Raw genomic sequence first — 24,631 nt, forward strand, 5'->3', positions numbered from 1 at the left:
TTGCAGCTACATCACATTGTTGGCTCATATTCAGCTTGTGATCGACAACAATTCCAAGATCCTTCTCACTTGTAGTGTGGTTGAGCCACGTATCCCCCATCTTGTAACTGTGCATTTGGTTTCTTTTTCCTAGGTGCAGAACTTGGCATTTGTCCCTATTAAATGTCATTCTGTTGTTTTCTGCCCGGCGCTCCAGTCTATCCAGATCATTTTGAATTGTGTTTCTGTCCTCCAAAGCATTAACTATCCCGCCCAATTTTGTGTCATCTGCACATCTGATCAGCATTCCCTGCACCTCCTCCTCCAAGTCATTCATAAAAATGTTGAAGAGCACTGGGCCCAGGACTGAACCCTGCGGTACCCCACTCATTACCTCTCCCCAGCTTGAGAAGGCCCCATTGATAAGCACTCTTTGAGTCCGATTCTGTAGCCAACTGTGGATCCACCGGATCGCTGTTTCATCTAGCCCACTTTGAGCTAGTTTGCTCATCAGGATATCATGGGGCACTTTGTCAATATCACGGGGCACTTCGTCTTCTACTGGGGGAAAAACAAGATTTGCCACCAGTGCTTCGAGAAGCAGCAGAGCTGCAGGAAACTGCAGTACCCCAGCGGCGTTTTGCATTTGAGAATAGCCCAAAGGGGAAAATGCGATGTTGCGATGTCCCCAGGGGCATTCTAGGGTTGCTGTTGTTTTAAAAAAGAAGTCTGCCCTGCTGGCCAGTGGAAGCAAAGCCTTTCTCCCAGTGAAAAAAAGGCTGCACCATTCATTTGCTTCATTGATATCATGGGATACCACCTCTGCTCTGGATGAAAGAGAATTATTCCACCCACCCATGAAAGTCTACAAAAACGCCTCCCGCACACACTTCTGGGGAGGTGACAAATGGGCCTGCCAAAGTGGGAGAGCATTTCTGAGCCAGCGCTAATGCATGGCAGATATCTGTAAGAACATTTAAGATTGCCAGAGGAGGCCTTGCTGGTCATTCCAAAACGAACGGAATGTCGCCATGCAAAACCCCGACAGCGGGAGTTCTCTGTTGTGGCACCCACCCTCTGGAAAACCCTCCCTTGCGCAGTTCGGGGGGCAGAAAAGGTGGCATCTTTCAAACACCGCCTGAAAACACACTTGTTCATGCAGGCTTTCCCTGGCTTGCAATTAATTCAACCATGCTGCTCCATCTTACTGCTTCTTGTATTGCTCTTGCTGTAATTAGAATTGTTTTTAATGTTGTGTTTTTAAAATTAAATCTGAAATGTGATTTTACTATTTGTATATGAACTGCTTAGAGATTTTATTATATTTAGTGGTATATAAATATCACAAATAAATAAATACGAATATAATTGTTTTTCTTTAGAAAACGTGCAGTTTGACTTGCTATTATTATTTTTAACCACTGGGAGTCAGAAAGTTTTGCCAATCTACTGCAAATCACCCAGAGATGTACCAATACATCTCAGTCTACACGTTCTGCCTGCCGCTGTCACAGATGATACATTACAAAGACCTCACTGTAGGAAATGAAGGAGCTGTCTTGTGATCAATGTAGCTAAGTAACGTTTGCCTTGACTGGACAGGGTCTTTCCCAGCCCTGCCACCCACAGATCTCTTTAAACAGGAGGATCCCCATTTGGCCATAGAAATGCCACACCTGTGCTTTAGACACTCAGCCACTGCTGCTTCCTGGAATGCCACCACCATTAGCAGTAGTCCAAGACCTGTCTGGATTTCCTCCCTTAGCACCTCTTGAGGACCAATTCCATGGACATGACCCATACTGTGCCACTCCACAGATGGCAAACGTGGTTCAGAGGCCGGATCAAGTCAATATGCTCAAGGTAGTCTGTGCAAGATCAGCGTCCATGACGCAGCCTAAAGATCGCTCCCGGAGACATCACAGTGCTACAGCACATGCCGGTCACCCACCTGTTCTGCTGACAGAAACGATTCTGCCGGAGTTTTCCAGGTGATGCCCTCACTGGTCTCCTCCTTCCCAGCATCACTTTTAGCTGCTGTGGAGGTGCAGCCCAAGGTCTTAAGGGATATCTTCCAACAGTCCGGACTCAGAAGTTGATCTGAGGAGCCTGAGGAGTCAAGCCCAGGGAGGGGATCATTCAGTATCACATCCTACCCATCAAAATTAAACTACAGCAGGCTTATGCAACCTAGCACCCCCCAAGATGTGCTGGACTACAAATCCCATCATCCCCACCCAGCATAGTGGCTGTGAATGATGGGTGGCATAATTATACACATCTGGGAGGCACCAGATTTGGAGAAAGTTTTAATTACAGCTTAACATTAGGTACTTTAACCTGGGGGGGGGGACGACACGATCTGTCGACTTCGAAGTGTCAGACTACAACACCTATCTTTCCTGCCCACTGGCCATGCTGGTTGAGGCTATTGGGATTTGTAGTCCAACAACATCTGGAGGGCCACAGGTTCCCCACTCCTGGTATAAACCAATGCAATTTTTAAAGCAAGTTTCTAGCCCTTATGAAGATGCTTGGAAATGTGTAGGCAACATGCATGCTAAAGTCTCAGAAGCCAGAGGGGAAGGTGAAGATGATGGTCACTGGTTGAGAGTTTCAGTGCCATGGCTGGCTCTTTCTACTCCCCATGACTAGGATAAGCAGAAAAACAATCTGTTGAAGTGTGAAAGTTGCAGAATAAGTTATGCAAAGTAAGAAAAGTTCCACAGTGTCTCTTTGATTTGCATAATTTATACAGGCCACAAAATCCAGCTTTTCCTTAGTGCAGAATATTAAATGTTTTACTGCAGAGTATATTAGAAAGCAGCTTCTGTTTCTAGGAGAAAACAGCAAGCAAAAGCACCAGAAATATAAATCTCCCTTAAGGAAGCAGGTGGGGGAAAGGAAGGGGTGGGGAATCAAATAGCAACAGAAGCACTATCATTTCCTAATGATCCTAATAATAGCTAGGGATCATTAGAAAAACAAAACTGCCAATATTGTAATGCCTTTGTATCATATATGCCAACATCATAATGCCCTCACCAGCATAGCCAATGGTGATGGATGATGGGAATTACAGTCCAGAAACTTCTGGAGGACCACAAGTTGCCCACCCCTGCTTTATACATATCTATGGTGCAACCACAGGAATACTGTATACAGCTGTGATCACTGCACCTCAGAACAGACATTGCAGAGCTGGAAAAGGTGTAGAAAAGGGCTGGACCAACTCCCCTGTAAGGAAAAGTTACAACAGCTGGGGCTTTTTAGCTTAGGAAAAAAGATGTGTAAGGGGGCGGGGGGGGGGGGACTAAACAGAAGTAGATAAAATTGTGTGGAGAAAAAGGATGGGGAGAATATTTTCCCATAATTCCAGAACCCTGGGTCATCCAGTGAAGCTGAATGTTTTGAGATCCAGGACAGACAAACAGAAGTAGTTCTTCAAACTACTCATAGTTAAACTATGGAATTCGCTGCCAGAAGCAGTGGTGATGGCCAACAACTTAGCTTTAAATGGGGTTTAGACAAATTCATGGAGGATATCAGCAGCTACTAATGGTTTATTTTCTTTCTTACATTTTTAGACCACTCAATATCTGTAGTTCTCTGCTAGTGGCCATTAGGGACAGGGGAGAAATTCATCTGATTCATATTTTAATACAAACTAACCTAATTTGCACTTCCTGAAGCAATACAGCCGCCTTCCACAAGCTGGTGTCCTCCAGAGGTTTCGGACTTGGGCATTGGTTAGAAATGCTGGAAGTTGTCATCCAAAACACCTGGAGAGAACCAGGTTGGAGAAGGCTCGGACCAGAACACAATGATCCTTTGGCTTTTGCACCCCTCTGAATTTTGCGATGCAGTTTTCCAGTGAAAAAATATGTGCGCTAGGGGGAAAGTGCGTACGTTGGGGGAAATTGCATACAAACCTCAGGGAGAAATCATGTTAAAAATGCATACAAATTTTCATGTAGACGTTATAAAAACATTCGCAAAGTGATGTGAAAACAGGACAGAACAAAGTTATGCTTAAAATAACATGAACATTATAAAAAGCCAAACAGACAGTCGTCCATCTCATGATGGCTATGTGCTCCCTGCAGAATCAGAGGCAATGTGCCTAGGAACAACAGAGGAAAATGGATATTGCTCTCACGTCCTGCTTCCGGGCTTCCCATAGACATCTGGTTGGCCACTGTTGGGGAACAGGATGTTGGAAAAACAGGGCTTCGGTCTGATCCAGAAGGGATCTTCTTATGTTCTTACTTGCAGAGGACCCACCAGAAAGATCTAAGATGGTGCCCACCAGGTGGTACGTACTTTGCACAAGCAGCCTCAGGAAGTCACTGTAGTGGTCAGGGAACTGGTAACAGAGAAGACAAGTCCAGTGCTTGCAGAAGATAGAAAAGGGCATCATGACATCTTCCTCGGGTTCAAAGCCACAGGCCTTGAGAGCCAAATGGATGGACTCCAGAAGTCTGGTGCGCTCAGACAGTGGGGGCTTGGTGCTGTGCAACCATTGCAGGAGGTCAAACTAGAAGGGGAGGAAGAACAACAAGTTACCCAAAGGGATCCGGGAGAACCTGAGACTCACGGGGGAAGAAGGGCTGACAAAACCAATCAGAAAGGAAGGACGTTCTGACCAAATAAATAGCTTTGGGTGGTAAAGAAATGCAGTAAATAGAATTAAACAAACCAACGAACTGCCACCTCCCTGCACATTCAAAATGAAGATATCAGAGAGGGCCAGTGCAGATTTCCCGCTCCTGATAAGAGCTGCGAGTAGACTGGGTGGCCTTGCAGGTGCACTCCCTTCTCCTCCCTCCTGCGCAACCCCCGCCCCCTTCCTCAGTAGTCACCACAGTTAATACAAAACAGCTTCAAACCCTGGTTTGATGTTAACCATAATTAACACTGACTAGAGATGTGAAACAGAAGCTCACAACGCACTAGGGAGGAGGAATGAGGCAGGCAGGCATCCCCTTCTGGATCTCTCAGCACTGATTAAGAGCTTGGGAATGTAACTTTGACGCTGGCCTGAAGATGGTCAGGCTAGAACAGGGGCTCAGAACCTGAGGCCTGTGAGCCAAATCCAGCCCTCCGGGATACCCCAAATGGCCATACCTGTTCCCCTGGCCCCACCCCTTTTCCCCTAATCATTTGGTGGTTTCCCAACTTTGGCATGTTTTCCCCACATTATAAAAGGTCAAAATGCCTCTCCTAAGTCCTAGTGGCTGGGAGCAAGAGCTTTACGCTAAAACACGCTGGTATTTTTTTGTATTTTGGCTCTGCCCACCACTGAAATGTGTCCTTAGATCTTCTCTGAAATCAAATTCGGCCCTCAGGCTGAAAGAGATTCAACACCTCAGGCTAGAACTTTTCCCCTGACAGATTAGCTTTTTACATGCACCACATAAGAAGAGCCCTGCTGGATCAGCCCAAGGGTCCACCTAGTCCAGCATTCTCTTCACACAGTGGCCAAGCAGCTGCCCATGGGAAGCCCACAAGCAGGACATGAGTGCAACAGCACCCTCCTGTCCGTGTTCCCCAGCAACTGGTGCACATAGGTTCACTGCCTCTGGTACTGGAGGTAGCACATAGCCATCAAGACTAGTAGCCATTGAGAGCCTTCTCCTCCAGGAATCTGTCTAACCCCCTTTTAGATCCATCCAAATTGATGGCCATCACTACATGTTGTGGTAACAAATTCCATAGTTTAACTATGCGCTGTGTGAAGGAGTCCTTCCTTTTGTCTATCCTGAATCTCCCACAACTCAGCTTCATGGGATGACCCCATTAGGTTCTAGTATTTTGAGAGAGGGAGAAAAATGTCTCCCTATCCATTCTCCACACCATGCATACACCTCTATCATGTCTCCCTCAACCTCCTTTTTTCCAAGCTAAACAATCCCAGCTGTTGTAACCTTCTCACATAGGGGGAGATGCTCCAGCCCCTCGATCACTTCAGTTGCCCTTTTCTGCACTTTTTCCAGCTCTACAATATCTTTTTTTAGGTGTGGTGACCAGAACTGGACACAGGATTCCAAGTGTGGCCGCACCATAGATTTGTATAGGGGCAGTACAATATTGGCAGTTTTATTCTCAATCCCTTTTCCAATTATGCCTATCATGCAGTTTGCCTTTTGTTGCAGTGACCGCACATTGGGTTGACATCTTCATCTAGCTGTCCACCACAACCCCAAGATCTCTTCCTTGGTCGGTCACTGCTAGCTCAGATCCCATCAGGCTATACCTGAAGTTGGGATTTTTTGCCCCAATGTGCATCACGTTGTTGGTTGTTGTTGTTTTTAATGTTGGCGAGCGTTTGCACGTTCAGTGTCCCACCTGCAAGTTAAAGGGATGCATCATGTGTGTGTGTGTTGGGGGGGGGGTGCTGATCGTCTCACTCAGCTCAAATTGGGCTGCAGGCCTTCCACACCTAGGAACTCACTTCAAAAAAGAGAAACCCAGGCAGGAGCAACTGTCAGGTCATAAAGGGAGCATCTGAGAGCCTCTTGCCTTTGTGAGCAGCATGAAAATGACATCGCTGTTGTCGCCGCCGCCGCCAAGGAAAGACACAACCTTCTCGTACAAGCTGACAAATTCTGCCGGGGAGGCGGCAGGGGTGAAGTAAGGTGACAGGAGGTTGCAGAGCCGCCGATTCTTCAGAATGGTCTGCAGCACTGGCCTACACTCAGATTGGGTCCCTGCAATGAACACCTGGAAAGAGATTTGGATACAGGGGCTCGTTCAACATGCGCACAGCCTTGCGTGGCCCCTATGCCGCAATTCCTGGCGGAAAACTCGTCTGCATTTGGCCCGTTGAGCATCAGGCTTCAATTCCCCCACAACGGATGTGATCACACGTAAGCGACGGCTGAGGGCGACTTTACACGAGGCCCTTAGACAGAACCCAGCATGACGTGACTGTCTCATTCACTGGCCCGGATGGTACTTGCCCTCTGTGGACTGATATAGCTCAGAGGTTGGCAACCTTTTTGGGCTGAGGGCACATTTGGCAATTGGAGAAACTGTCCTGGGTACCATCACAAAATGGCTGCAATGGGAGGCATGGCAAAGGACAAGGAACCTGGCCAAAAGACTGAGTAAAAGGCAGAAGTGGGGTCTCCCCAGTGCACTGAGCAACTCCTTTGAACCCAGTTTTCAGCACCAGCAGAAACCTATTTCACAGCAATTGCAGCTGCTGGTCAGAAAACAAGTTTTGTTTTTTGTTTTTTTAAGGGAGGTGGAAGGCACCTTGGCGAGCACCAAGAAAGGTGACCGGGGGTGCATTGGTGCCCATGGGCACTATGTTGCCTACCCCTGATATAGGAAACAGTCCATTGATCTGGGGCTAAACATTCTCTGCAAGACTTCTTGCGGGGCTGAATGGATCAGGCCCCAAATAGATTGTGGCACCCTCTTCGTTTCGGACAGGGATTGGGAATAGCTGGCCCTCCAGATATTGTTGGACTACAACTCCCATCATCCTGATCGTTGGCTATGCTGGCTAGGGCTGCTGGGAGTTGCATACCACCAACATCTGGAGGGCCACACGTTCCCCACCCCTCGTTTAGGAGTTCGGGGCCAGATGATGCCTAACCTGGGGGTCAAGAAGGTCACTGGAAAGGATCCACCATGTATTGAAAGAGCTAAAGAATTGTGCAGAAGCTGCAGGAGGGTCTGCTCTTCACAGGGATGAGGGCCACTTTATGGCTTACTTTCAACCAAAAGGGATCCAAAGGCACACAACAGGGTCCATTTTCAATGGAAAGATGGAGGTCAATTTCACTGCCCTGGACCACTTTTCACAGTCTTGTTTTCAATGAAATTATTAACACCCCAGCTCTTCTCAGGTCCTAAAACCATTTAAGTCTTTAAAGATTTGGGGGAAGTGTACATGAAACTGGCTTTAATCTTCAAAGGCCTACATGGCTTTAGCCTTGTAATGCCCCAAGAAGCATGGGGGTTGGGGGCAAGGATGGCCCAGGCCCTTCTTTGCCAGCCCTTGTCCAATGCTCAGGTAGCCATGAGATGGTTCCAGTAGAGGTTTCACTAAAAGGCACAAGGAGGTCCCAGGTAACAGAGAATCCATCTCACTACATCAGCGTGCTGGTTTTGCTCTCGCTCGCTCTCTTTTGTTGCCTGCCCCGTCTTCCAAGAGCTGAGGACAAGTTACAGTCATTTCATCAGAAGCCAGTATCTAATCACTACCCTCCAAAGTGATGAACTAAAGATGAAAACAAGGCCCCTACTGCCACACGCATTCGCATGCATGCGCCAAGCCAGGACCACACAGCGGGGCAGAGAAGTGTTCTCAGTGGCTGACCCTGATCTGCGGAGTTGCCCTCCCCTGGAGACTCGCCAGAGCCTGAGCATCTTCCGAAGGCAAAGAAAGATGTTCGCATTCAACTTCACACTCTGCATGGTCAGGGATAAGGAGCAATAAAGTAAGGCAAGGGAGAGTGATTTCTGTACTGCCGTTGAGGTTTTATGAGTGTCGCTTATTACTTGCTAAGATCGCACGGGTATCACCAAGAACCTAGGAGTTGGGTGGAATCCTCTATTGCTGGACTGAATTTTAGATATATATATTTTTAAGACTTCTTAGTGGAACTGGAAGTCAGGGCTAAAAATGCAATGGCAAATTAAAACTGACAACAGCAAAGGGATTCCATCCCGGAGCAGCTCACCTGGCCAAGGATTTCAACACAGGAGGTGAAGAATTGCCTGGTAGGCGGGTGGCGCTGCGTTTCGTCACACACAAATTCCACCACTGCAAAGAACAGATTGATCCCAACTCTGTGAATCCTGGGCACAGACTGAAGCTTATAGATATTTATTAAAGCTCTGTAAGTTAAAAAAAGACATTTAAAAACATTTAAGCAAAGGATGCAAGTCATCACAATGAATTTTTAAACAAGATGAACATTGGCATCACTTGTTCACTGAAGTAGCATTCAAGAGCCATATAGGGCAGCCTTGTATTTCACAACTCACCTGCTTGCCATAGGCGACATGGAATTCCAGGCAGGCAAGTGACTGGGCCTGGCAGAGGATGGTTGGACTGCTCTGTCTTTCCTCTGCCAGCCCTCTTGGTTTCCAGGCTAGCCAGGGAGGAAGGGGAGTCCCCTTCTCCCTGGCCATCACAGAAACTCAGGATACTACCCTCTCAGCCAGGTAGTTTTAAAAAAACATGCAGATAGTAACTTTTGTGGGTGTATTTATAAGGCTGGTGCAGACTTTTTTTTTTCTTTAATAGATTTATGTACTGCTGACCATCTTTAAAAATATCTCTAAGCAGTTTACAAGAAAATTAAATGAATTAAAATGCATGATATACATTAAATTACAATTAAACTACATAATAATTGCTAAACTATTTATATAAAACATTAATAAAAACATTAAAACCAATTCAACACCAGAATAACAGACAAACAGACTAGTCAGCACACTCAGAGGCAACGCAACAAGCAACTTACGTGATAAAGTTTTCCATGTGAACTGCAGCTTCTACGACACTCAGAGGAGGAGGCTTAGTGGCTTCTGCTTGTAGATGTTTCACTTCTTTCTTCAAAGCGTGAAGCTGTTGACCAATGGTGTCATTCTTGTGCTTTCCTTCAAACTTAAAAAGGAGATAACTAGTTATAGCAGAGCCCATGCATAATTTGAGCTACCTGTACCTATTTTTGATCACAGAGACCCAAAATGTGAATCAAACAACACAGAATCAGCCCTGGAGTTTTGAGGATTTGAATTTCCCTTAAAAAAAAAAAAGAGCAAGTGTCTAGTCCTCGTGGTTATAGGGAAGCAAAAAACAAAGAAAAATAGGAAGTGGCTTTATACCAAATCTGATCTTTGGTCCATCTATTGCAGCACTGTCTACTCCAGGAGTAGGCAACCTTTTGGCTGTGGGCACATTTGGCAATATGAGAAACTGTCCTGGGCACCACCACAAAATGGCTCCCATGGTACACATGGCAAAGGACAAGGAACCTGCCCAAAAGACTGAGTGGAAGGCAGAGGTGGAATCCAAGCCTCCACATGCTGAACAACTCTTTTGAACCCACAGTTTTCAAAGCACACAGAAATCTACTTCACAACCATCCCAGCTGCCAGTAACAAAATCTGTTATCATTTTTTTAAGATGTGGGGAGGGATAGGGCATCTTGGCAGGTGCCAAGGTGTCCAGGGGTGCATTTATGCCCATGGGCGCCAGGTAGCTTACTCCAATCTACTTTGACTGGCAACAACTGTCCAGGGCTGTTGGCAGGGAAGGGTTTCCCCCATCATGTGCTACCCCCCGCTCCTTTTAACTGGAGACAGCAGGGACTGAACCTGGGACTTCTTGCATGCAAAGCTCTACCACTAGGCTACAGCCCTCCCCGCAGCCTGCAGAAACTAGAGGGAGGCTGGATGAGGCCTTCGAAACAGTAGGAGGGTGGGGCTTCTGTTCCAACCTGGATCGTTACAAGAGCTGCTCCCTGGCAACTTTTACCGGAGCTGCCACGACACTCCAGCTGAATGGTAATTTGCTCTTCTCTATTGGTATAAAGTTTTGGCAGCGTGTCCAGTATCTCGCTGTTGAAAGCCACATGCTGGGACTCTCGGAGCGCTGCAGATCTGAAAAAAGGAACAACCCCTGCATTTACCCAAAAGCTCCAACTTGCAGTCTCCTCAAAGCGTTTCGGCTACTAGCATTTCAGATTTTTTCAGCCATGGATGGTGCACGTAGGAAAGGGAGCAGGGAGGGACGAGGGCGGGGGGAGATAAACATGCCAGGCTTATTTAACAAGGCTACATACAGCACTCTGGCTCTAAACACAGGATTGCAACAGGGTTTCTCCTAGTCCAAAGGAAGAGAGGGAGGAGAGAGTCTGGAGGGTGGGTTATACTTAAGGGGGCAGTGACCTCACCCAACATGGGGCACAAGGGAGGAAGAGTCCAAGCACAACTACAAAAACACCCATCTCTCACTTGGCGTGGTGCTGCAGGACCATGAGACTGGTGCGGATCAGTTCTTTGGCTTCACTTTGATTTACCAAACTAGCAGGAGAAATAACAGGCACGGGCGCTTTCATGTGCTGAAGGGGAAGAGAAGGGTGGGGGGCCTCGTACTTCTTTAAGCGGCTGGTAATTCTTTCTTTGGCTGAAAGAGAAGAGACACAAAGCATTCACCACCAGCTCCTGCTCTCTGGACAATCAACACTGGCCCATCAAACATCTGCTCCAGGAAATGGTTTAGCACCTAAAAAACCCCCACCCCTCCCATGTTCCTAGAATGTCCGCTGAATGTGCTGATGCCTCTGGGAGGGGCCATAGCTCAGTGTGATGGAGCATCTGCTTTGCAGGCAGAAGGTCCCAGGTTTGATCCCCAGCTTCTCCAGGTAGGGCAAGGAAAAATCCTGCCTGAAACCTCCGAGAGCTGCTGCTCTCAGTCAGTGTCGACAACACTGGGCTAGATGGACCCATGGTCTGACTCAGTATAAGGCAGCTTCTGATGTTCCTATGTTCCTACCGCCCGCCCCCTTGCCATTTTGAAATATTACAGATTACAGTGGCAATCTACAGGGTATGTGTGGGCTTTTCTTTACAGATAATTTCCATGGGTATGGAAAGTTACAGACGTACTCCCAGTTGACGCAAGAGGATGTGAATGGGGCCCTACAGACCTCTCCTCTAAAGACAAAGAAGGAGAAAGCATTCCCTTCACCCTAGTTCATACAGGAGCTCATAAGCAAAGAAGTGTCCAATGGACTGTAGGAGCTACTGGTACCAACAGCAACTACAGGTACCCACAGAGAGCACCCTTCCAACAGCCCTGCCCCCCTACTCACTTACTCACCTGACCCCCAGCAGCACTCAGCTTCTGTTTTTAACCTGGAGTACCAGCTAGTGGTTCTGGCAGCTACTACAGGCACCCTTATATCCCTTTAAAGCAGCCATTGGCCATGCTGGGTAGGAATTATGGGAGTTGGCAGTCCAACAAATCTGGAGGGCACCCGTTTGGGGAAGGCTGCTGTAAATGCAGGAATCAACACCGCCTCTTCTTTTTGTTTCTTTTCTTTTCAACACTGTATGTGTCACTTACCCAGCAAAGGGTCAGTGAAGTCTGTCTGCGCCGACAAAGTACTCAAGGCCGCATGTGATTCTACCCTGGCTTGAAACCAAAAGTCCAGCGCTTCCTGGAATTCATGCTGAATGCGTTCAACATTGACGAATTCTATCCACAAATCCTGTGGCATGACAAGGGGGCGGGGGGAAGCACAGGTAAGCCAAGGGAAGGTAATGCTCTGTGTCCGATGCAGTTGTTTAATCTACTGCCCGGATATTGAAGGGACTGGGATGATGGGAGCTGTAGTCCAACACATCTGGAAGGCACCATATTGGGAACACCCCCAGGTTTGAGCATTGGCAAAGGAGCAGGAAATGACCTTACACTGTTATGTTTCAGATGGGCCTCTAATGCACTGGGTGGGGTGGAGGCGGGGGGGGGTTGTTGTCAGGTCGAGGACTGTGGACTGATAGGTCCATCCTTTTTACCTGCTGGTTCTGCATGATTCTGGCCAGCCTGTGGGCATCGTATTGCTTCGGTAAGGAAGGAATATATGTGTTCCCCTTCTGAAAGCTCTCTTCTTCCAGCCATAGAACGTACATGTTGAAGAGCCTAAAAGCGTAAGAGTAACACACAGTCTACAGCATGAGCATAAATGGTTTTCCTTTAAGTACACCGACATCCATCCACAGTATATCATGCAACAACAGCAGGGAAAAAAAAAGTTAAATCACAATTCCTCTTAAGGTGCAAAACAACCTGCCTGGGACGCAATTCCATGCATCGCCCGGATTTGCGTGATGCAACAGTCCACTGTGTCTTAACTGACCCAGGGGGCTGTTGCATCATACTGGGTGCTTGCAGGTGCCGTTTTTGCATGGCACCCGCCCGGCATGCCGTCTTGTGCAAACCCGAGCAGCAGTTGTTTGGCGGTTAGACAACTATCAAAGAACCCATGGCTTGTTTTAGAGTTATTTGAGGGCTGTCTAACCCACAAACAACCCCTGCCACCTGAGTTTGCACAGCATGACAAGCCACGGCAAGCTGGGCAGCTGTGGGCCACCACGGAACAACGCAATGGCCTGCAGGGGCAAATTAAGCCATGGTGGGCTGTCATGACCAGCCCAGTACCAGAGGCAATGAGTACACCAGTTGCTGGGGAACATGGATGGGAGGGTGCTGCTGTGCGCATGTTCATATCCTAGAATCATGGAATAGCAGGGTTGGAAGGGGCCTATAAGGCCATCGAGTTCCTGGTCAACAGCTGCTTGGCCACTGTGTGAACAGAATGCTGGACTAGATGGACCCTTGGTCTGATCCAGCAGGGTTCTTCTTATGTTCTTATGACATGCAAAGACGCGGCCTTCGAGCAGTGTTCCCAGGAAGCCTGGAGCATCTCAGAAGCTTCTCAGGGGATCCTCAATAAGCACATCACCAAGGATGGATGGGCTTTCCCAGATGACAGCTTGCCTGCCACTGCCAATCTGCCCACGGAGGGGAGTGCCCCAGGAGGTATTCCCATATCCACTCCGAGCAGCAGCGAGGCCCCTACAGACCTGACCAGCAGCTGCCTGAATGGTACACCCCAGAATATTTCCCAAAATCCTTTGCAACACATAAGGCTTGAACCTTAGGCCCATGGGCCAAATCTGTCCTTCCAGGGATCCCCCGAGGGCCACTCTCCTTCCCCTTGCCCCACCCTTTTCCCTGACCAACAATTACTTGGTGGTTTCCCAGCTTTTGTGCAGGTTTTCCCCCCCATATCAAAAGGCTGAAATGCCTCTCCTAAGCCTTAGTTACTGGCAGTCAGACCTTTAGGCTAAAATGTGCTGGTGTTTCTGGCCTCCGACCCTGTTGCCTTTGGCCCCGCCCACCACTGGAATGCACCCCTGCAAATGCTCCCAAAACGGAATTTGAACGAGGTTCTGCACTCCTGCCCTAGAGCCTCCTGAAGCCTCACTTGAAGCTTGGCCTCATCCAACCTGAAGTGCTTTGCCAACCAAGCTGCCAGGCCAACTGGCTTCCCGGCTGCCCACACTGCCAGCCAGCCAGCCAGCCTGCTGCCAGCCCTGATATTGCTTGTAACAAGGGCAGCTGCAGCATCAGGCAGTTCAAGGAAGAGTCCACAGCCCAGCCCCTTATTCCAAATGCAGGACCGCTCACGGATCAGCACAAGCAGAAAGAACGCGCACCACAGCAAGACGCCCACAGAGACTCTCCACCAGCTTCGGCAAGCCGCGTTTGCAGAGGCTGGGAGAAACAGCATCCAGGATTGGGCTTAAGGACAAGGCCTTCCTTGCAAAAGCTTCAGGGAAACCAATTACCTGACGAGCTCCTTGTGAAGTTCAGGGGACGTCAGGTGGTCGGGCTTGCCGGAACCTTTCCCCACTAAGCTTTCGCTGCCAGCTGCCGGGCTCTCCAGCCGGAGCGCTTTGCTGGCCAAGTGGTGGAAATCTGCTACCTCGATTAGGCGCTGTTTCAGGTCGCTTAAGAGGCTAAGCTGAGCAGGACTTTGGAAAAATCTTTTCCCGATGCAGCCGTCTACAGGTAGCCTTAAAAGAAGAATCCTTGTCATTTACAACCAACACCAGTGGGCGCACATGGAGAGGCTGGCAACTTTTTTAAAAATAAAGCTTTTCTGACGTGCAATTAATTTCATCGGGCATAACAAACAAGGGATGGACAAATTCGTTGCACTGTGTCGCTTTTGCACATGTTCACTCAAAACTCCATCCCATATCACATTGATCTGATTTTTTAAAAAAATGGAAACAAAGTGTGCATTTTAAGTACACATTTCAAAATGTGTTTTCTCTCCCAAAGAAACAGGCATTCCTAAAACATGCTTTTCTCTCAAACATACATGTTTTTACACACGTCTTGATACGTGTTTGAGCCAAGAACTTGTTGGAGCATTTGGAAAGTGTGAAAGCCGGTGGATAACTAAGCTGCTATGAGTCCGGGAGGTGCAAATCAGGTCCGTCTTCATCAGAATTTGCAAAGAATGACATGGTTTGCACAATCAAAATCACCCATGGTAGCTTAAATGAGACCCCGTGGTTTGCAGGTGCCCAGGGGCACCCGTTTCATAACCCAACCGCTGCTCATTGTGGCGCGGCATCCAAACCCGGCAAGGGTGGGTTGCTGGCATGGTTAACAAACCATCCACAACCCTAAAACAGCAATCTGGTTCCCACGAAGAACAGCCCACCATGGCTTAATTTAGCTGTGGGGGCTGTCGTGTTGTTTCCATGGGCACCCTAGCTTGCTGTGTCATACGAACCTGGCATCATGGGTTATTTGAAGGGGTAGGCAACCCCCAGTTAACCCTAAAACAAGCTACGGGTTATTTAAGGGTTGTCTAGCCCCTCAAACAACCGACAACGCTGGGTTCGCATAACATGGCAAACTACAAGCACACTGCCGCTTGCATATTCAAAATGGCATCCTGTGTGCTTTGCTGGGAAATTAACCCACAGTGTGAACAGCCTCAGCCCATGGGTTCTGGATGGTTTGTTAACAATGCCAACAACCCACCCTCACCAGGTTCTGAAGACACAACAAGCTACGAGCAGGGGTTGGGTTACAGAATGGGCGCCCGAAAACCACAGTGGCTTACTTAAGTCACCAAGGGTTATTTTGATTGTGTGAACCCAGCCAATGACTTTCTCAAGCACCGCTATAATGAACCAGGCATTTCTCCTGTGCAAGCCCTAGTGAAATGAGAATGAGACTTGCACCCAGTGTGCCAAAAGGCAATCATCTGAGCTTGCCATGTGCCCTGTCTGAGAGATGTTCAGAGGGTAGGGCAAAGAGAGAACAGGCCTTTTCTGTGGTAGCCTCCCCAATTATGGAACGCTCTCCCCAGGGAAACCCGCCTGGTTCTGACTCTATCATCCTTTCAGCACCAGGCAAAGTTATTTCTCTTCTCTCAGGCTTTTGGATAGCTTTATGTGTCTGACCTTGGTCAGCTGTTCATTCCTATGTTGGATGGGGGAGGGCATGGACATTTTTAGTAAAATTGCATGGTTTTAATGAATATGCTATTATATATTTATACTTTGCATGTTATCCTTTCCTGTAAAATCATTTTGGGATTTAGTTCCTGGTTGCATGAGGAAATATATAGGTTTCGTAAACTAAACACTAACTAAGCTCACGGAGAAGCTGGATGGAAAAAACTACTAAAGGAAGTAAGAGTACCTGAAATGCATTTCAACAAACTCTCCACTTCAGTGGCAACAGCTGTCAGTTCTCCTATTTAAAGAGGCCTCTTCCTCAGAGTTCCAGTCCACACAGAACACAAAGCCAGTACTGCCCGGACCCCAAGATCATCTTCAGCGGTCCTTCTCCAGGAGCACAGATGGAGCCTGGTTTTGGAATGGAAACTGCCTTGGTTGCCCTGTGGGATGACCTCTGCCGGGAGGGGGACAGGGAGTACAACCCTGTTGATTCTCCTGGACCTCTCAGCGGCTTCCGATACCATCGATCATGGTATCCTTCTGGACAGGTTGTCTGGGTTGGGAGTTTGAGGCACTGCGCTGCAGTGGTTCTGCTACTTGGATGGCCAATTCCAGAAGGTGGTGATGAGGGATTATCGCTCTGTGCCTTGGCAACTATGCCATGGGGTTCCATAGCGCTTTATTCTAACCCCCATGCTGTTTAACATCTGCATGAAACTGCTGGGGGAGGTCATTCGGAGGTGAGGGCTAAGGTGCCATCAATACGCAGATGATACCCAGCTCTACCCCTCTTTTTCATCAAATCCAGGAGAGGCAGTGGCTGTTCTGAATCAGTGCCTGGGAATGGTGATGGACTGGATGAGGGCCAATAAACTGAGACTCAATCCAGACAAGATCGAGGTATTGTTAGTGGGTGGTTCACCCGCCCAGCTAGGTGATGTTCAACCTGTTCTGAAGGGGGTTGCACTCCCCCTAAATATCAGGTTCATAGTTTGTTGGTGCTACTGGGTCCAGAACTGTCACCTGAGCCACAGATGGACTCGGTGGCATGGAGCACCTTTTATCCGCTTAGGTTGATATACCAACTACATCCTAATCTGGACAGAGATAGCCTAGCTACAGCTCTCCATGCTCAGATAACCTCGTCGGGATTACTGCAATGTGTTATATGTGGGGCTGCCCTTCAAAACGGTCCAGAAATTTCAGCTGGTCCAAAAGAGGGCAGTGAGATTGTTAATGGGGACTGGCCTATGTGATCATACCATGCCAGTATTTTTCCATCTGCGCTGGCTCCCAGCCCATGTCTGGGCCCGATTCAAACTGCTGGTGTTAACATTCAAAGTCCTAAATGGCTTGGGATCAAGTTACCTGAAGGATTGTCTCCTCCCATATGTACCCGCCCAGACCCTAAGATCATCCTCAGCAGTCCTTCTTGGAATTCAAGTGGATGGCTACTAAGAGGGCCTTTTCTGCTGTGGCACCCCAGTTGTGGAATGAGCTTCTCAAAGAGGCTTGCCTGGTGCCTACATTGTGCTCTTTTAGACCCCGGGTGGAGACCTTTTTATTTATCCAGGCATTTTAGTTTTCCAGTTTCTGTTTTCTGGTACTGTATTTTAAATTTCTGCACTGCTGCTAGGTTCTATTTGGTTATTATTTTTATTTTTTATATGGTAGTTTTAAACTTTTAAATTTTTATGTTGTATTTTATCATCTTGTATTTTATAGTTTTAATTGTTGTGAGCCACCCACAGAGCTTCTTCTAATGGGGGTATAGAGATGAAATAAATAAATAAAGCCTCCCCTAAGAAAGACAGTTGCTCAAAATGTACTAGGGAGTCAGGAGAAATTGCAGTTCCGTGAAGCATCCTGAGCTGCCATTGGCCATAGCACTGGGGATGATGGGAGGTGCAGTCCTAACACATCTAGAGGGCACCAGGTTGGGGAAAGATGAGTCAAACTTTTTGTCCATTTAGCTCAGTACTGTTTACTCTGACTGGCTGGGTCTGACTTGGTCTCAGGCAGGGAGAGGCATTTCCCATGTCACCTGATCCTTTTTTTCTTTTCTTTTTTAAACTAGAGGTGCTAGGGATTTCAACCTGGGACCTTCTATACGCTGAGGAACTGTCTCATTAAAAAAGCCTCCAAAATGTGAACTCACCCATACTGTGGCCCTGGGTGATGAAGGTAGAGGAGGAAGAATTTCTGCCAGATGAGTGGAAGGAGGGGGTGATCTGCAGGAGTGACCAGGGCTTGATGAGCCCAACGGTAAATCAACAGCCGCTGGAGAGAAGGCACTATGGGTAGCTTCAGCTGGGTCTGAACTTTCTGCAAGCCAAAAGAATGCTTGTTACATGGGCTTCAAAAGTTGTGCAACCGAGTCAATTTCCACACCAGGGGTGGGTGTGTGTGTGTGTGTGTGTGTGTGTGGTGTTATTGTTAAAGGAGGCATTCATCACAAGTCAACACTTTTGTTTTACCTTCAGGGCCTGATCAGGAGTCAAAGAGTTGATGACTAATTCCCTTTCCACAACTCTACGAAGCTGGGAATCTTCTTCAAATATGGACTCCATATTCAGAATGGTCCACGCAAACCAAACCTGTAAAGAAATGAGGCAAAACCTACCAATGAAGAAAAGACCTGAAAGAAGGGCGGTATTTCCTCCCACATGGCCCTCTAACCATGTCAATTACCAGAGGCAAATGGTTTTTCACAGTGAGAGGCCAAGGATGGGCAACATCGCCCAAGCCCACTCTAGCAAATCAACTCTATGGCACTTCCCTACCTGTGTGGGGTTAGCATTTCCCTCGATGAAAGAAGGTGTGACGTTGCCTGCCACAATCCAGCTCACTAAGGAAGACAGCAGCCCCTTGTCACCGTGGTAGCCCAAAGCATTCTGGGAGGTTTGGATAAGGGAGAGAATGATGGTGAGAAGACATTGTGCCATTACAGACTAGAGATTCAGGCTGTAATCCTGAGGATGAAAGTAATGGGGCTTTAAGCAGCCTTAGCAGGATTGCACGCTCCTGCTGGAATCCAAAATCCCATGCTTGGACTTCTGAGGAAACATTTTTGTCCTGAATTAGAGATCATAAGAAGCGCCATGCCGGATCAGACCAAGGGCCTATTTAGTCCAGCATTCTGTTCCCACAGTGGCCAACCAGATATGCCAATGGGAAGACCACAAGCAGGACTTGAGTGCAACAGCACCCTCCTGCTCACATTCCCCAGTATCAACCGAGGCATGTCGCGTCTAATACTGGAGGTAAAATACAGCCATCATGACTAGTAGACATTGACAGCCTTCTCCTCCATGGATTGGTCTAACCCCCCTTGGAAGCCTTCCATGTCGGTGGCCATCATTACAGGTCAGGGGAGGCTGTTTTAAACAATACCTGACATAATATTTGACATAATATGTAGAGCGCCATTTGGAACGATAGCACACTCGTGTGCTAGAAAATACAGATAATTCTAAGGAACCTGGGGGTAAGCTGCTAAAATGCTGTTTTAAAATGCTGTTGTAATGTTTTAATATAATTTTAATTGTATTGTTGTTTAATTTATATTTTAACTTGTGTATATTTTCATATGTTTTAATTGTATATATTTTAATTTTTGTAATGTCAAAAATTGTGTCCCAGTACTGGGGAAAAGGCAGGGTATAAATAAATTAATAATAACAACAATAACAATAATAAATGCATATAATGCAGGTTGATACATCACCATCACCAGGAGTGGGAAATTCAAAAAGCTACCCAAACACCTCCATTCTAGGATCCATTACATGGTAGTAAAGAAGGGTGGATCGCCCATACCTTGTGTTGCTGGTAGAGCAGCTTTTGCACACTGTCCTCTTGGTTAAACTGGAACGCTGCTTGGCACAGATGATCCATCAGGCAGAGGGTAGCTTTCTCCCTGTGCCAGAGGGGCTGGCTGGTGAGGGCCTCGGCCCAGAACTCCAACACAGCCGCTGGCCCAACTCCGTTGGGATGGCTGCTTACAAAAACGTGACTCTGTCAAGATAAAAGGGTGGAACGATCAAATGGCTCACCCTAAGGAGAGGAGATCCATCCCAATGCCTGGACCACTGGATGGCAACACGCAGGAAGAACGGTCCTCCATAAGGCTCCATGTGGCTCCATAAAGCCTTCACTTCGACATGCACTCAGTGCGTGGGGCTTGCTCCCACTGTCCAGTACCCAACGCTCACGCTAATGTGTCACATAGTCAAGTCACTGCCAATGTGTCTTTCGTTCATCACGTTTGCATGCTTCTTCTGAAGGCCTGAACCTATGTTTTCTTCTATAAGTGCCACAACTTATTATGTTAGTGCCACAACTGAGAAGACCCCTCCCCTACTGGACATCCACCAGGCCTCATTCAGTGGGGGTACCTGGAGCAAGAAGGTGGACCCAGATGCTCAATTACCCCATCTTGAGACCAACACAGCTTGGGACCACAATACCCGACGGCACGCCTCTCCCGAAATGAACCTACCCATACGCTACGTTCAGCATCTACGGTCCTCCTCCATGTGCCTCCTCCAAGGGAAGCTTGGAAGGTGAGGGAGAGGGCCTCCTCAATGGTGCCCCCCCATTTGTGGAATGAGCTCCCCAATGAGGTTCGCTTGGCGCCAACATTGTTATCTTTTCGGCGCCAGGTTAAGACCTATCTCTTTTCCCAGGCATTTGGCAGCACATTATCAGTTTCAATTGGTCCTGGATGCATCTTTAGTTATGACTAACTGTTCAAAGTTGTTTTTAGTCATATATTGTTTGTGTATATTGTCTGTGTGCTTTTATGTAAATGGCTTTTAAACTTTTTATATTGTATTTAATGTTTTAACTTCTGCAAGCCTCCCAGAGAGCTTCGGCTATGGGGTGGTCTAGCAATGTAATAAATAGTGATAATAATAATCTTGCAGGTCAACCAGATTCTCCTGACATGGTAAGTCTCAGATGTCTTCATCAGCAGGGGTACACACATACACACGCAAAAGGTAGGTCCCACTTTACACTTGTTCCCGCACGATTCGGCAGGCACAAGACACGCATACAGCATCTGGGGCACGGGGCACCAATCCCTGCTCTTTCCTTGCAGCACCCGGCATTTTGCACACCTGGGATGATCTACAGAGGATGGAGGACTCCAGCTGGGGAGCAGGGCAATTTCAAGCACCTGCTGCTTTCCATTCCGAAAGGGCCCAGGACTCATGAGAGACACTTCCAACTCCTGACCTGAATCATGCAGTTGAGCAGCTTAACGTTTTCGCCGTAACTCGTGCCAGTCAAGTGCTGAGTCACTTTGTGTGTCATCTGCTGAGTCATCCCTTGGGGAACGCCACTATCCAGCTGAAGGAACTGGTGGAGGCATGACAGAAACCTAGGAAAGTCACAGACAAGTTGCCATCTCGTTCTCGGATCACAGGTAGAGATGTTTCAGCACCTGTGCATTGACGCACTCACCCTCCGAAAGGGCCCTCCAACTCAGCCGTCCAAGGAAGCGTCAAGGTTAAGCAACAGAACACAAGACCTCAGTATTTGTTATGCTCCAAGCTATAAGGTCAAAACCGGATTTTGTAAGCATCAGAATGTGCCAGTTCGCTACCAGGCCAAGTTTAAGGTTTTGGTACTAGTGTAAAAAGCCCTAAACAACTTGGGACCAGGATGCCTGAAAGACTGCCTTCTCCCCTACAAACCCGCCTGGTCACTGTGGTCATCAGAGGGCATGTCCCTGGTGGTTCCACATGGACCCATGGCCTGGCTGAAGTCCACCCATAGAACAGCCTTCAGTGTGGTGGCCCCCTTGCTATGGAGGTCAGGCAGGCACCAACACTTTGTTTCCGGCACCTCCTGAAAACGTGTTTATTCCAGGAAGCCTTCCTTGACTGACCAGCCATGGCTTTATTAGTACTTTGTTTTAAAAAATAAAAATTTTTTAATATGGCATTTTTTTCTTTTATCTTTGTATCACTGCATCTTTTATTATTCATTGCTCTAGAATCTGTTTTTTGTAGTAACGTATGGCTGTGAGAGCTGGACTATAAGGAAGGCTAAGCGCCGAAGAATTGATGCTTTCGAGCTGTGGTGCTGGAGAAGACTCTTACGAGTCCCCTGGACTGCAAGGAGGTCAAATCAGTCAATCCTAAAGGAAATCAACCCTGAGTGCTCATTGGAAGGACAGATACTGAAGCTGAAGTTCAAATATTTTGGCCATCTGCGAAGAGAAAACTCTCTGGAAAAGACCCTGATGCTGGGAAAGACTGAAGGCAAAAGGAGAAGGGGACGGCAGAGGATGAGATGGCTAGATAGCATCACCGATGCAATTAATATGGACTTGAGCACGCTCCGGGAGAGAGCACAGGACAGGAAGGCCTGGCATGCTATGGTCCATGGGGTCACGAAGAGTCGGACACGACTCAACAACTGAACAACAACAACTAGAATCTGTTTAGATGTGGAGTGGTATATAAATGCTATAAATAAATAAAGGTAGCTGTAAAGGGGCACAGCAGCAAGGCAACAAGGGGGATCTGGATCCACTACGGATGCAGTCAGTCTTGAGTTAAAATATATCTGGAAGATAGTCTAAGAACAGAGTAATTTCAAAGTATATCTGGAGCTAAATGTCTCGGCTTCCACCCACCCTCATCAGTAGCTGTGATGTTTAACAATGCAGTTACTGATGAGGGTGGAAGTCGAAACGTTTAGCTCTAAATGTATTTTTAAATTACTCTGTTGTTAGACTATCTATCTTTCAGATATGTTTTTCTAGCCTTCCTTATCTCTTATGTTCAGGGTAAGCACTTCTTAGAACAAGGTCTAGGTAGAGAACTGGAACAAGGAGAGGCAGGGATTAGGTCACCTTGAGGCTGTAAGTCAGGGGTGGACGCCGCGCAGTCCTGAATTTTAGTTTTTTACTTGTTGGTTTTCTGCCAAACTTTAGCGGCAAACCACTCCGTGGCCCTAAAAGGGTTCAATTTAGCTTGCTTGCAAGCTAAATTTGACCCTCTTGGTGCTCTGTAGTGGCTACAGAATACTAAAACCTCCAAATTAACTGCAAACAAACTAAATTTAACCTTCTGTAGCGCTAAACGCGCCATTGGGGTAGGGTGCGGGTAATAATGCTTTTCAACTGTCACTGAACCCAGCATAGTGGCAGGGGGCGGAGCAGGGGGGCCGCAGGGGACACACGCTGCCTGTGTGTTGCTCACCCCCTTCCCTCAGTGAAAGGTGGGAGCTTGGAAGCTACAACAGGGGCACCAGCAAAGTCCAAAAGGTCAGTCTCCTAGAATTTATATCTGGCTTGGCCAACTCAGAGGCCTCTACTGCGTGCCTGTCAAAGAGGCTGATATTGGGGATCCCATTTCCTGGCTGGGGCTGAAGAGAGACTGATCTCCTTGGAGTATATAGTACACTCTGGTGCCGTCCCAGTTCTAGCCCCATGTCTCCTGACACAAGGTATCAGGGGAGGGACCGCAGCTCCATGGCAGAGCACACTGGAATCTCCCATTTAGCAGGTAGTAAATGATGTGTAAAGGCTTCGGTCTGGACAGCTGCTGCCAGTCCTAGAGGACAATACTGGGCTACAAGGACAAAGAACCTGGCATGGTCTACAAGGCAGCTTCCTATCTCCCATGAGCAGCTCTCCTTGCAACAGGCCATCAGGAGGACCTCACTGGGATGCGGCAAGGACAAAATGGGATCAGCCCTATGCGTATCATCCGGAGCTCCTTTGCAGATGGGCGAGAGGGGCAAAATGCAATCCACGGTCCAGCCGCATCGCGCTAGACATGAAGCTTACTGTTCATTCTTCAGGAGGTAATACTGGCACGGGTAGAACATGGGCAAGATTTTATCTAGCACATCAACGACGGTTCTCAGATGCCGCGACTGCACCAGGAGGCCCAGGAGAGGGATCCCTTCAGCACAGAACTTCTCAATGCTGCCAAAGGAAAGAGAAAAAAACGTATTTCAGGGACATTGGACGAAACCAAAGACAGCAGGACGATCTGCCTCGAGTGTGTGCTAGCCACTGGCTCTGCTAAGATCGCTGCCACCCCACTAACGCCTCGGGACAGTCTGGAAGCGGTTGTGGGAAGGGAGAGAGGGGGGAAGGGAGAAGCATTTGGCAAACGCTTGCTTGGAAATGGAAAAGGGGTGCTTTAGCATGAGCGGGACCAGGGATGTTGAACCTCTTTCAGCTCCAGCGCTGAATTGCATTCCAGAGAAGCTCTCGGGGGCCGCATTCCAGTGACGGACGGGGACAAAAACATCAGCGCCAAGGACCCAAGGGTCAACTCTGACGCACCTGAAGCCCCAATCTAGCCCTCCGGGGTTCCCTAGATGGCCACGCCCCTTCTTCTGACTCCACCCCTTCCCCCAACTACCAATCGTTTGGTGGTTCCCCCCCACTCTAAAAGGCTGAAATGCCTGTCCTAAGGCTTAGTGATTGGCAGTAAGAACTTTAAGCTACAACATGCTGGTTTGGGCCCCACCGCTTTGCCTTTGGCCACACCCCCTTCTGCCTTTGGCCCCACCTGCCACTGGAATGTGGCCCCCCAGCACTTCTCCAGAACGGAATTCGGCCCTTGGGCTGAAAGAGGCGCGACACCCCTGATCTAAC

At 48.0% G+C, this 24,631-nt stretch overlaps 1 protein-coding gene across 2 annotated transcripts in view; it reads right to left on the reverse strand.

Moving 5' to 3' along the window:
* The window catches only part of EPG5 (ectopic P-granules 5 autophagy tethering factor), an 88,278-nt gene that overhangs the window by 24,433 nt on the left and 39,214 nt on the right, over positions 1–24,631 (reverse strand). For both annotated transcript variants that reach the window (XM_084832846.1, XM_084832847.1), the window contains 16 exons: positions 23,810–23,950; positions 21,244–21,388; positions 19,822–20,019; positions 18,786–18,896; positions 18,480–18,599; positions 18,161–18,327; positions 14,365–14,592; positions 12,529–12,652; positions 12,077–12,221; positions 10,963–11,134; positions 10,446–10,608; positions 9,468–9,610; positions 8,676–8,832; positions 6,502–6,702; positions 4,303–4,516; positions 1,931–2,088 (listed from right to left, as the gene is read on the reverse strand). In XM_084832846.1, coding sequence (XP_084688972.1) covers positions 1,931–2,088; positions 4,303–4,516; positions 6,502–6,702; positions 8,676–8,832; positions 9,468–9,610; positions 10,446–10,608; positions 10,963–11,134; positions 12,077–12,221; positions 12,529–12,652; positions 14,365–14,592; positions 18,161–18,327; positions 18,480–18,599; positions 18,786–18,896; positions 19,822–20,019; positions 21,244–21,388; positions 23,810–23,950 — 2,587 coding nt within the window. The remainder of the gene's footprint in view (positions 1–1,930; positions 2,089–4,302; positions 4,517–6,501; positions 6,703–8,675; positions 8,833–9,467; positions 9,611–10,445; positions 10,609–10,962; positions 11,135–12,076; positions 12,222–12,528; positions 12,653–14,364; positions 14,593–18,160; positions 18,328–18,479; positions 18,600–18,785; positions 18,897–19,821; positions 20,020–21,243; positions 21,389–23,809; positions 23,951–24,631) is intronic.

The sequence above is a fragment of the Heloderma suspectum genome, chromosome 2 (assembly GCF_057233095.1).
Source record: "Heloderma suspectum isolate Gila_16-S chromosome 2, 16-S_ref, whole genome shotgun sequence".
Classification (NCBI taxonomy): domain Eukaryota; kingdom Metazoa; phylum Chordata; class Lepidosauria; order Squamata; family Helodermatidae; genus Heloderma; species Heloderma suspectum.